The following is a 13,814-nucleotide window of genomic DNA, read 5'->3' as shown; positions in this document are numbered from 1 at the left end:
TCACAGGGGCACAACCCGCGCCGGTTCAGATCCACCACCGGATACATTGGGGGGCGTTATCACAGGAGCTGCCGGTACAGAACCCGATAGAGCCCTCTCTGAGCCTCCGGGGCTCGAAGGCGATCCAGGAGGGTCAGGTCACCCAAACATGAGGCACAAGGTGTCATAGAAATCTTTAAGCTGGGCAGGGGTTGCTCCAGCTCTTGGAAAGCCAGGCAAGTGCAGAGTCGATGCAGGCGCAGGTTCCGCAGAACGAGGCCTAGAGCATCAAGACTCCTCCATGTCAGCGGATGGACGGGCAGAAGTTGAAGCACACTTCGACTTCTTGAGTTTCCTATGCCTCTTACCTGACCGACCCCACGCCTTTGACTGGGAGGACGAGGACATAGGATGTCCAGACTGTCCTCTCGGCCAGGACCGGGATCAAGACCTCCGGGGTAAACAATGTGGAGCTGAACGCTGGGCGGGAAGCAGTTTTAGGGACCGCTCCCTCACAGTCTTTGGAGCCACAGCCCAGCACGACTTCGAGTCGAGGTCACGCTCCAGGCACCAGAGAAAAATTAAGTGTAGATCCGTCAGCGACATGGGGCAATGGGAGGCTCCATATTGTTAGAATCGTGAAGTCTTTTTGACATTGAGAAAAAACCTACTCACTAAAAATCATTGACAAAACATCATAAAAAGCCTATCAAAAAGTGACAGAGGATAGTGCGGTTCACGGATCTGCACTAGGTGGTGCAGCAAGAAAAGAACTTAAGTAAGCGGCCGAGTTGGTGTATTTATAGGTGACGCGGACATCACTTCCGGTGCGGATGACACAGACAACGTCACATGGAGCCGACAGACGCCACCTACCAGTACGCAAGGGTACTGCTCGAGCAAACGTCTTACGAATCCACCCTGACGCCTGGGAAATTCAAAGGTACAGAATCGGCGAATAGATGTCTCAATCAAATAAAGGCTAATTTTCTTCCTAGGCAAAGTTTAATAAGAACAATTGGTGAAACGGAGTATAGAATGTGTTCTATGCTCACATCTGGCAGAAAGGTCTTGCTTTCACCTCAGGCCCTAAACACAAAAGCAACACTAAAGTAATAAAAAATTAAAAACAAAAGGAATATGCTACTTACCAGTATGCATCTGTTCTTGGCATGTAGAGCTGCAGAGTCACACACTGAGGATAAGATCGCCATCTGGTGTTGGGCTCGGATGATTGCAGGTTGTTGTTGTCTTCGGAGAAGTCTTTGGTCACGAGGTTGGTGACTCCTCCCCTGGACAACAGTGCGCATGGGCATCCACTCCATCGGCAGATTGTTTTTCGCCATGATGGGAAAAGATGGAGTATATAGAAAAGAAAGAAAGGATGTCCATGTGTAATGTCTAAGTAAGACGGATGCTGGAACAGATACAGGTCCCGGGGAGGCGGGCGGGCGTGTGTGACTCTGCAGCTCTACATGCCAAGAACAGATGCATACTGGTAAGTAGCATATTCCGTTCGAGGCATATGAGCTGCAGATCACACACTGAGGATAGATTATACAGCAGTGCTCCCCTTAGCGGTGGTCGCCTGTATCCGTTGCAGCAGTTTGAAATAAAGTTTTTAGGACAGCCTGGCCCACGGAGGCCTGTTGTTTGGCCTGCACGTCAACACAATAGTGTTTAGTGAAGGTATGCGTGGTAGACCATGTGGCTGCCTTGCAAATGTCTTCTAAGGGAATATTGCCTAAGAAGGCCATAGAAGCCCCTATTTTACGCGTGGAGTGCGCCCTAGGGGGAACTGTGAGTGTACGTTTAGCCTTGAGGTAGCATATTTGGATGCATTTAACTATCCACCTGGCTATCCCTGATTTGGAGATTGGGTTGCCTTTGTGTGGTGGCGCGAAAGCAACAAAGAGTTGTTTTGTCTTTCGAAAAGGTTTTGTTCTGTCGATGTAATAAAGCAATGCTCTTTTAACATCTAAGGTATGTAGGGCCCTTTCAGCTACCGAGTCTGGATTTGGGAAAAAGACCGGTAGTTCTACTGATTGGTTAAGGTGGAAAGGGGAAATCACTTTTGGAAGAAATTTAGGGTTTGTCCTAAGAACCACTTTGTTACGGTGTAGTTGTAAGAAAGGTTCTTCAAGTGTAAGGGCTTGTATTTCACTTACTCTGCGCAGGGAAGTGATTGCGATAAGGAAGGCTACCTTCCATGTTAGGAATTGCAATTCACATTTGTGCATAGGTTCAAATGGGGGGCCCATGAGTCTTGTTAGAACCACGTTGAGATTCCACACTGGGGCAGGTGGCAATCTTGGGGGAAGAATCCTTTTGAGACCTTCCATAAACGCTTTGATGGCTGGTACCTTAAAAAGGGACAGGTGTTGCCTATTTTGCAAGTAGGCTGCCAAGGCTGCTAGGTGTAATCGCATAGAGGAATACGCTAGATTGCATCTTTGCAAGTGTAGTAGATAGCAAATGATGTTTTGGATGGAAGCATCCAATGGATGTATGTTATTATTAGCGCAGTAGATGGCAAATCGTTTCCATTTAGCGGCATAACACGCTCTAGTAGTAGGGCGTCTGGCTTCTTTTATGATATTCATACAGTCTGGAGGGAGATTGAGGTAACCGAACTCTAAGACCTCAGGAGCCAGATCGCTAGGTTCAGTGTTTGAGGATCTGGGTGTCTGATTTCTCCATGGTTCTGGGTTAACAGATCCGGGGAGAGGCGTAGCTTTTGATGTGGAACTAAAGATAGTTCCAGAAGTGTGGTGAACCACGGTTGACGTGCCCAAGTGGGAGCCACTAGTATTAGTGTTAGTGACTGTTGTTTCAGTTTGCGTACCACAAATGGAACTAGTGGGAGAGGCGGAAAGGCGTACGCAAATCTGCCTGACCAGTTCATCCATAGGGCATTGCCCTTCGACTGTGGGTGTGGAAACCTGGCGGCGAAGGTTGGGCATTTTGTGTTTTCGGGAGTGGCGAACAGGTCTATGTCTGGTTGTCCCCACTTTTGGAAGAAGGGGAGTAGAACCTTGGGGTGTAGTTCCCATTCGTGGATCTGTTGTGTGTGGCGACTTAGGAGGTCGGCCACTTGGTTGTGGATCCCTGGGAGATGTTCTGCTAACAGGTAGATGTTTTGGGGAATTGCCCATCTCCAGATTTGCTGTGCCAGTTGGGACAGTTGGAGAGAGTGTGTCCCTCCCTGTTTCTGTATATAATACATTGTCGTCATGTTGTCTGTGCGTATGAGGACAGTTTTGTTCTTTAGGTGAATTTGAAAGGATTTTAGTGCTAGGAACACTGCTAAGAGTTCCAGGTGGTTGATGTGGAGCAGTTTTTGTTGACTGGTCCATCTGCCCTGAGTGGTATGGTGAAGGAGGTGGGCTCCCCACCCCGTGAGGGATGCGTCTGTAGTTAGCACAACTTGTGGAAGAGGCTCTAAGAACGGTCTCCCTTTGGACAGGTTGATGGTGTTCCACCATTTCAGTGATCGAAGTGAGCGACTGTCCACCAACACCAGATCGGTAAGTTGTCCGTGAGCTTGGTTCCACTGTTGTGCTAAGCACTCTTGTAAGGGACGCATTTGAAGTCGTGCGTGTGGGACTATGGAGATGCACGACGCCATCATGCCTAGGAGCTGCATGAACACTCTTGCTGGAAGAGATGGATGAGTTTGAAATTGAGAGATGAGATTTTGTATACTGGCTATCCTGGCTGTGCTGGGATAGGCAATGGCTTTGGATGTATCTATGGTTGCTCCTAGATACTGATGTAAGTGGGAAGGTTGTAGGTGGGATTTGGGGTAGTTGATAGTGAATCCCAAATCGTGGAGAGTTTGAATCGTGCGATGAGTGTGGAGAACGCATTTTTGGTATGTATTGGCTTTTATGAGCCAATCGTCCAGATAGGGGAAGACATGGATCTGTTGTCTTCTGAGATGCGCTGCCACGACTGCTAGGCACTTGGTGAACACTCTGGGTGCTGTTGTTACTCCGAATGGGAGAACTGTAAATTGATAGTGTTGCCCATCTACCACAAATCGTAGATATTTTCTGTGAGCGGGATGCATAGGGATGTGAAAGTATGCGTCCTTGAGGTCCAATGTGGCGAGGAAGTCTCCCTGTTGTAAAAGTGGGAGGACTTGTTGGAGAGTGGTCATGTGAAAATGATCCGAATGTATATACTGGTTTAGTAGTCTGAGATCCAGTATGGGCCTTAGTGTTTTGTCCTTTTTGGGAATGAGGAAGTATAGAGAATATACCCCTTTTCCCTGATGTTGAAGGGGGACTGGTTCTATCGCATGTTTTTGTAACAGGGATTGAACTTCTTGTTTGAGGAGAGAGAGATGATGCGAGGACATTGGACGTTGTTTGGGCGGTATGTTTGGGGGGGATTGTATGAGTTCGAGGCAGTAGCCAGACTGGATAATTTGTCTTACCCACCTGTCTGTGGTGATGGAAGTCCAGACAGGCAGGAATTGTTGGAGTCGCCCCCCGACCGGAGTGGAATGGTCTGGGGGGAGTGGTGGCAAGTCACTGTTTGGTGGCTGGTGAGGTGCGGGTGTTGTTGTTGTTGCCCCGTCCTCGACCTTTGTTATTGTTTCCCCTATAACCTCCCCGGAAGTAACCTCTGTTAGGGGATGTTTGTCCAGAATTTTTAAAGGTGGACGTGGTCTCAGTTGATGTGTTTTTGGAGCCTCCTCTATAAAAGGAGCGACGAAAGGAACCCCGGTTTTGATGAGACTGCAGTGCTCCCATAGACTTGGCAGTTTCATTATCCTTTTTCATTTTTTCTAATGCAGTATCCACTGCAGGGCCAAATAGCTGCTCTTGGTTGAAAGGTTGAGCTAAAATTGCGGTTTGAACCTCCGGTTTAAAACCGGAAATACGGAGCCAGGCATGTCGTCTGAGTAAGACGCCAGTATTGACCGCTCTAGAAGCAGTGTCTGCTGCATCTAAGGCGCATTTAATGGAGGCATTAGATATTAATTTGCCTTCTTGGATGAGGTCAGAGGCCTGGGACTTAAAAGGTTCAGGCAGATGTTGCATAAGGTCCTCAAGTTGGTCATAATGCGCTCTATCATACCTGGCTAACAGGGCCTGGGTATTCGCAATACGCCAATGGTTAGCCGCCTGCGCGGCGACCCGTTTGCCCGAGGCTTCTAAAAGCTTAGACTCCTTGTCTGGGGGAGGCGTTTCTCCAGTTGTCTGTGAGTTAGCGCGCTTCCTGGCATTTGATACGACTAGGGAGTCTAAAGGGAGCTGGGCCTTAATGTATGCAGGGTCTTGCGGGGCTGGTCGGTACTTTTTTTCGATGCGTGGGTTGAGAACCCTAGCTCGAACAGGGTCTTTAAAGACTTCAGTAGCATGCTTTATGACCCCTTTGATCATGGGCAGTATGTGAACAGTCTTTTGTGACTGCTCAAAGGTATCAAGGAGGAAGTCCTCTTCAATGGCGTCTGTGTGCATAGTAACGCCGTGGAATGTTGCTGCCCTATTTATAAGTTGGCCGTACCCTAGGTGGTCATCAGGAGGGGAGGGCTTGGAAGGGTAGGTAGTGGGGTCAGGCATGTCAGGTATAGGATAAGACCAGTCATCCATGGGTGCTGGGTCTGGGAACGTAAAAGGGTCGTTTGGGTCAACAGGATCATCAAATAAATCAGGGTCCGCCCCTCCCCCTAAGTCATCATTATCATCCTGTGGAGGAGGTGAATGATAGGGAGATGGTAAAGGTAAAGGTAAAGGTAAAGGAGAATCAGGAGGAGGAGGGGGGGACGGGTTAGGAGGTAAAACAGGAGAGGAAGGACGAAGTGGTGAAGTAGCACAGTCCTTTTTCCGTATGGGAGCTGGGGGAGGTGTAGTGTCCAGCTTCCGCTTTTTATATGGGATGGCAGTCACATGTCCCGTTTTAGGATTGATATAGATCCGCTTCTGAGTAGGATCTGGTCGAAAAAGATCATCTGGCTCCGAAGGTGGTGTCTGTGACGTCCGCTTCGGGTCTTTATGAGCTTGTTTCGGCGGGGACGCAGTTTTCGGCTCCGATGATTTTTTCGGTGTCGACTGATTTTTCGGTGTCGACTGATTTTTCGGTGTCGACTGATTTTTCGGTGTCGACTGATTTTTCGGTGTCGACTGATGTTTCGGTGCCGACTGAGGTTTCGGTGCCGACTGAGGTTTCGGTGCCGACTGAGGTTTCGGTGCCGACGGACTTTCAGGCATCGATGTTGAAGAACGTTTCGGTGCCGGTGGAGACTTCGGTGCCGAGGAACGTTTCTGTGCCGAAGGAGATTTCGGTCTTGGAGCCTGTTTCGGTGCCGACAATGGGTGTTTGGGTGCCGAGGGTGTTAAAGGCACAATTAGGTGAGGTTTGCTCGAGCCCGAGCCACCCACAGGCTTAGTTGTCTTCGGAGCCGGGCCCGAGGGCGGGGCTTCTGAAGAGGATTTCCGGTCGCGACTGGGCCCAACTGGCGGAGTCTTGACCAATGCTTTTTTGGATGGGGCAGGGGCAGGGGGGGTGGTACTCACACGCTGCCCTGGAGTGATGAGGTCATCGGAATCGTCGGCTTCGGACACGATCTCGAGATCTTCGGTGTCGTCTTCGGGAACATCTTGAGCAAAGATGTCCTCCGGTTCTGGAGCTGGTTTGGCCATAATATGGCGTCGAGCTCTTCGGTCCCGGAGGGTCTTCTTCGAACGGAAAGCGGAACAAGCTGGACAGGTGGACTCGTTGTGTTCCGGCGACAGGCAGAGGTTGCAAACCTCGTGGTGGTCACTGTGGGGGAACTTCGCTCCACACTGGGGGCATTTTTTGAAGGGTGTCCTGTCCATCAGCCGCTTCCGGAACCGGTCCGAGTTGATGTCGACGTCGATGAAATGAAGATTAAAGAGTTAAATTGATTGCTGGAAGTTTTCTGCTGGAGCGGAAAAAAGTTCATCCGAACCCAATGGCGGAAAAAAACAATCTGCCGATGGAGTGGATGCCCATGCGCACTGTTGTCCAGGGGAGGAGTCACCAACCTCGTGACCAAAGACTTCTCCGAAGACAACAACAACCTGCAATCATCCGAGCCCAACACCAGATGGCGATCTTATCCTCAGTGTGTGATCTGCAGCTCATATGCCTCGAACACACTGTTACTGAAGGAAACTACCTTGAGTGTGAAAGTGCTCATTGTGAAAGAGCAAAATGCAGTCACTTAAAGTGAAGTTAACCAGTGGCTGAAGTAGGCGGACACGCTGGCCCATGCTGCATGCTGTAGTGGGTGGAAGCAAAATGTGAATGAAACGCCAGACCAACGGATGAAGAGAAGTGGCTGAAAGCTCCTTTAAGTGTAATATACATATAATTTTAATAAAACCAAAATGTCTTTAGAGTCTTACATTTTAGTCTATTTTATTCTATTCTTCCAAAACTATAGAGTGCATGGCTACCCAAAGGGGTCCAGGCGCTGGTAATAAACCTCCGCTATCAGTACTGCCTTCAGGCTTTGAATTGGAATACTTTTAGCTGTTTACTGAAACTGATTTCTGATTTGTCTGGTCTAAAGTGTGTTGGAAGTGCATTCTAGAGTTGCCAGATTTGCAAAGAAACTTCCTCTGCATCTTGCCCTCTTTACACTACTCGCTTTGCAGCCCTGCAGTACAACAGAAAGCAGGTAGAGTTAATGGGTGTCTGGTAATTCTCATCTCAATCCAACTTATAAGTATGGCTAGAAAGTGGAACTGTTCTACTCCACATTTCCAAATAATGCAAAAGAAATGAGTGGACTCAGTAAATGTACCGTCATTTAGTGCTACAGAGTAATGGTTTCTTTTCTAATACCTTTCTGTTTTGTCCTGTCGTTTACTTGGTGTCTGCAAATATTACAAAGCAGTTTAGAGTGACACCAAGCAATGCAAAATACCTCATAAATACACACAAGTTCATATTTACCGAAAGGTGAGGCTGGTGTGGCAAATTCTCAAAACTAGGTGGTACGTCATAGATCTCCTCAGATCCATTTCTGCTTCTGCGACCCATCATCATAGTTGGGGCGCTGTTGTGTACCTAAAAGAATCAATGAAGAGTCAGAGATCACTGCTGCCTCTAGGCAACTTTTAAGGTTTCCATCAGTCGTAGTGTTCCCCGTTACAAGCAGTCTGAATCTAAACAATCCTACCCCAAGGCAATGTATATGCAGGACCTGCAAAGTACAGATCTCCACTGGCACTGAACATAGCTACATCTACAGCTTTGGGTAGTTCGACAGTGCAGTCGAGGTCTGAATCAGTACCAGGATCGGATAACCCCGGACTCTTTGATAAGGTGGTGTCAAAGCATTACTAGTAGTCGGAGGTTCAGCTGGAAAGAGCAAATCAGGCACTAGAGATGGAATAAAGGAGTGTCACTGTTGGGACGATGGCCAAGGGGCTCTATGGAGCTACAAAAGCAGCAAACTAGCCCTATTGTGCTTGAACCACTGTTGATGCCAGAAGGATATATGGCTACCTGGTACCTGATAGACTGGTGCAACATTTATGACCTTCAAACTGGCAGGACTTCTAAAATGGAAACTGAATGGGTTAGTGGGGCGGTTGGGGTCAAGTCATAGGTAAGGCACAGAAGCACACAGCTCGACAGAGCAACAATGAGACTGGTGTGAACAGAAGCATACAACAAGATAGCAACATGAAGACCAGGAGAGCTGAGACACGCATAAGGGAGTCCACAGTAAAACACACACACAACTAAAAAGAAAACAATAGCACCCACAAAATGTGTTCATGCTCCAGGAGAGGGATACATTCATGATGGGGAACTAAACCCCACACAAGCCATGAAATAAGAAACAAGCAAATGAGAGTAACAGTTACCTTGACCAATGGTAAACATGGGTGTGCTCTAGGCCATCTGTAAGCTAACAAAATGTCTCACAAGAGAAAGGGTGTGAACTGCGAGATGTAAAAATCTTAGCTTATGCACAAAATGTGAATATACCTCAAAATGGGGATTTAATCTTTGTGGGTCTTTAGGTTACCTTTGTATTTGTTGATGTGAATTTTTCTTTTCCTGTTCATTTTCTCCACAAAATTAGTCCACTTGGGTATTTTGAGGTGAAAATGCAATTAATATATTTGATCACTATTTAACCCTTTTCTTGCATAAACAAATATTCCTGTCTCTTTAGTTCTCCTTATTTCATAGAACTATCACATTATGATGTGGTTTGACAGCTTACTACAGTACCTTTTCTGGTGGTCTTGTTTTGTCCCAGTTTCCCTTATCCATAGGTTGAGGCACATGATAGATTCCTTGCAGTTCAGTCTCCGATAATGGAACGTGCTCAGTATCCTTCCCTATCGCATAAGAAGGGGGCACTTCATAATTATCATGAGCCAACTTAGTTGCTGGAACTGGGACCTGATAAACCTCCTGTGCTTGATTCAGAGACAGTGGTACCTGGTATATATCCTGCACAGTTCCTTGCAATAGGTAATGGGGCACCGCCTTCTCATACAGTATGGGGTTCTTAGCTGGTGGGCTCTGTGCCCTTTGAGGAACATGATACAGATCAGTTACTTCTATTTTCTGAGATGGAACCAAGTATATGTTGTCCTCTTCAGAGGCTGAAAAGGCAGGGTGTGTGGGGGAATACTGTATTGAATCAGGTTGCACACTGCAGATAACCGGCTGCTGGTAAGATGATGGAGCTGTCCCTTGCCCAAGAGCAGCCTGTTTCTTGTCATGCACACCAACCAGGATCTTGAGCCGATTTCCAGGTACTATGCCCTGTCGCCCATGAAGTGAACACAGCCACCAGCCATCAAGTCCCTGGGTGTTATGTTCCAGTACGGTCAAGATATCCCCCTTGCGGAATGAAAGTTCATCAGGAGATTCTGCCACATTGTCATACAGAGCTTTAGCCAGCACATTCTGCAAAAAGCAAGAAAACAAATCAAGCTTAGAAAGCGGGACACGGTTATATTGGGACAAGCAGATATAAATAAATCACAATTATATAGTTCCCCGTCATTATTATATTATATATGTTACCTTCATATTTAGAGTAGAGTAGTTAGACACATTTAGTAGAAGCAATAAGTAAGATAGTCACTGAAAAGGGGACACTGCAGATGAAAAGTTTAAATGTGTCAAATGCTTTACTAAACATTCCAGCTGCTTTGGCAGCTAAGATTAGATATTTTCCTACATACCACTCCTTATAATATTTGGTAAGCGTTCCGCTGCAGCCAACTCAATATATGACACATTTACATCTGATAAACAGTAGGGACAGTGTTAGAGAAAGCAGGCTTGGCGATAGGTCTTTTTCAGGAGTCACATGGCATCCTGGAGCTACTTGGCTCAGACTGTGTCAATCAGAGCCATTTACAACTGTTTGCCTAGACTAGAGATTACCCTTACTATTGAACCCAGAACTGAACACCTGGTACACCCCTTTAGTACCTGACCTTCAGGCTAGCGAATTCTAGGTGTTCCAGATTTACGTAGGGAAGTGTGTGTGTTTAGGGTCTCAAAGATAAACAGAATATCCAATAAGAATGTACAAGTCATTGCCCAGCCAATACTAGAATACTAGAAAACAAAAAGGTACTTGATCACTACACACATAACAATATTTTACATAGTCGTCAGAGGGCACTGCAAGTGATGTACTCGTTGCAATTTAGAACTAGTGTAATTTCAGGTGACAGTCTAAATTCTCCAGGGACAGGCCTTTTTGTTGTGGTAATGCTCACTGGCCATTAGCCATCGTGGTAGTTATAGGAAAGTTGTCTGTGGTGAGCTCCAGTGACTCAGTTCGCCTTGTGCCCAAAAGTCTTCTTTTATTCCCCAAGACAAATTGCAGTTTCTGCCCTCCAATGTCGCCCCATCCTCTCAAGTCACAATGGCGCAGTATCTTTCTGTTCTTTTGATGTCTTAAGGCAGGTCATGCCTGTAGTTCATTACTGGTAGGCTTACCACTCGTGCACCGTGCGCGGACCACAGAGAGAGGCTCACACCAGCTTTTGTTCTCTGCCTCAGCCGGAGTTAGTTGCACTCCGCAGTAGCTGCACCACCACACACCGAACTGTGGGAGGATAGGCAGTTCCAGAACCAGAATAAATGGGGAAAAGCAGAGTGTAAGCTCTGCTGTTCGCAGTCTTTCATGTGTTGATTTGCAGGTTCTTCCTCAGTCCAAAACAGCAACCCTGTGCCCAAAATAAAATGCAAGAGCTTACCCTAGATGACTGGTGAGTCGATTGGTGTCCTTGTCTGGGACAAGGGTCACTGTCAGTGAAGGCACAGCTTAGTTTGGTTTGCAGACTGCAGTCGGATGCTGGCCAGCACCCCACACTTCTAGGTTCCAGCTCTTAGCAATGGAAGAGTTCGCCATGAACTTTGTGATCTGCAGGAAGGTGCAGAGTCCTCATGCACTTCCACAAGACAGCTTAAACTGAAATAACGAGCAGGTCACGGCTTTCACAGTTTGTCACCTCCTCAGGTCTTTTGCTGTCCTCTTCTAGATAACATCTTCCTCAAGCAAGGGCAACTCAAAGGCACCACTGCAGCAATTGGTCAACCCCTTCCTTCAAGGCAGCTTCTCTTGGCAGGCTGTTTCACGTCCCCAGGTTCTGGTTCTAAACCTGAAAAAGGAATTGGCAGCAGATACCCAACCCTGGCGCACAAAAGTGTTTCTCAGATGCCACTGATGTGGGACCCCAGATTTTGTTAGATAAATGTTTGCATACTAGTGGAAGTTTCTATACATTCTTTATACTATGGTTTCAGATAGTAGGCATGTGTTCCATCAGGCAGCTCAGAATTGCCTTGGGCAGCGGTGCCCTTTTACTCATTCCACTCCGGCTGTTCCATCCAAATTCCTCCATGGAAGAAAGCAAAAAAACACGGATAGAATGCCTTAATTACCTTAACTAATGGTAATTACTCAGGTCGCATCCCAGGGCATCTTTTGTTTGCCCGCCATGCCACCTCAGAAAGGGACCAGTCATATGCAAATCAGTCTTGGTCCTGCTTCAGTGGGAACAGTCCAGCACGTGCTGCCAGCCCAGGTCCCCTCTGAACGAGGCTACTAGCAACCCAAGCCTGGTTTCGGCCTATTTGGGCCTCTTCAAGAGGATGTCACTTGAGTCATATGGCATAGTGAGCTCTGGGACCACATATACCAGTCACACGTAGGGCGTCACACTGAGGAAAGCAAACAAGTATAGGGTCTTTGTCACAAGGTGTAAGACCTCCGACTCTCGGTCTAGGTCCACTCTCTCCCCGCAGCTCCGCTGTGCCATCTCTTGCCTCCAGACCCCGACCTACTCCTTGGGAGGCTCGAGGCTGCTGCCCGCTCCTGTGCCTACTGCCCGCTCCAAATGGCACCAGACTGCCTGCAACCACTATAACCTCTCTCAACAGTTTTTTTCATAATTTTTTCCCTGTTGTGCCACTGTTATTGTGTCCATCAGTGTCTTGCTCCAATTCCACCAATTTTTATTTTCTCGCCCCTGTCCGTTACTTTCGCCGCCGCTGCTGCCCCACCCCCCCGGAATTCCCCCGCTCCCGCCTCTCAGCCTCTCCTCCCTCCCACCGCCCCTACTTAATGGCAGCCGCTGCAGGGTCGTGCCAAAGGCAAGCCGGTCTGTGCCAGTCCGTGACCTGACCGCGGCCAGCGCCAGGAACCCTGGACCTCCCACTACCCATCGTTACGACACCACCACCCTCTTCGCACTCAACCCTGGAAGACTTACAGAATGCTAACAGGCCTCGCCAAAAACAACCCACGGCCAGTTCTCCTGCCTCCACTGCCGCAAGACTCTCACCACCACCCCGGCCTCCAACACCGGTGACGCCAGCACCGGCGACACCCTAAAATGCATCCTCCTCAACGTACGTTCCGTACACAAACACGCCATGTAAATCTGTAACCTACTCAACTCTCTCAACCGATATTGCCTTCTTCACAAAGACCTGGACGAACGCATCCTCCGCCCCAGACATCAGCACCGCCATCCCAGACGGATACAAGATCCAGAGGAAAGACCGCTCCAACTACTCAGGAGGGGGCCTCGCCATCACCCACAAGAGCACTCTCCGCCTCACCACCCCCAGCAAAACCTTCCCCTCTGCCGAACACCTGCATTTCCAGATCCAGACCACCCCCAAAGCCACACTCCGAGGAACCCTCGTCTACAGAACCCCCTGCCCCCTGAACACCCTTCGCCATCACCGACTTCATTTCACCCCACGCCATTGCCTCAACAAACTACATACTCATTGGAGACCTGAACTTCCACCTCGACAACTCCAGCGACCCTAACTCCACTATACTTTGTGACAACCTCGCCAGCATCAGACTTAAACAACTCGTCAACACAACAGAGCAGGACACACCCTCGACCCCATCTTCGTGGCAGGAAACAGCGTTCAATTAAGCCACACAACGCAGCCGCCATGGACCGACCACCACTGCATACACTTCGCCATCAACAAACCCAAGGCACCCAAAGCAGCCCCACACCCAACACGAAGGAACTGGATCAAAGTTACCGACGAGCAACTTAACTCCACCCTCACCAATGACAACCACACCTGGGCACCGGACGCAAACGACGCAACCAGAGAACTTCACACCTGGATCTCCAAACTGCACAGACAAGCTCGCCCCGCTTCGCAACCCCGATAGACAATGCCCCAGAAAAGCCACCTGGGTCACCACCACTCTCCAAGAAGCCAGAGGCACCTGCAGAAGCCTGAAGAAGAACTGGAGAAACACCAAGACAACCGAAAACCACACCACCTACAAAGACGCCATGACGGACTACCACAACCATATCAGAGCC

The 13,814-nt window shown here is 48.4% G+C and overlaps 1 protein-coding gene across 2 annotated transcripts in view; it reads right to left on the bottom strand.

The window, feature by feature from the left end:
* The window catches only part of BCAR1 (BCAR1 scaffold protein, Cas family member), a 191,343-nt gene that overhangs the window by 135,900 nt on the left and 41,629 nt on the right, over positions 1–13,814 (bottom strand). Inside the window, exons 2-3 of one of the 2 annotated variants that reach the window (XM_085638570.1) lie at positions 9,208–9,894; positions 7,915–8,028 (exon numbers count right to left, since the gene is read on the bottom strand). In XM_085638570.1, coding sequence (XP_085494696.1) covers positions 7,915–8,028; positions 9,208–9,894 — 801 coding nt within the window. The remainder of the gene's footprint in view (positions 1–7,914; positions 8,029–9,207; positions 9,895–13,814) is intronic. The other variant, XM_085638571.1, reaches the window with a different exon arrangement.

Source organism: Triturus cristatus, chromosome 12 (genome assembly GCF_964204655.1).
Source record: "Triturus cristatus chromosome 12, aTriCri1.1, whole genome shotgun sequence".
Lineage (NCBI taxonomy): Eukaryota > Metazoa > Chordata > Amphibia > Caudata > Salamandridae > Triturus > Triturus cristatus.
This window is presented reverse-complemented; position numbering and strand designations above follow the sequence as displayed.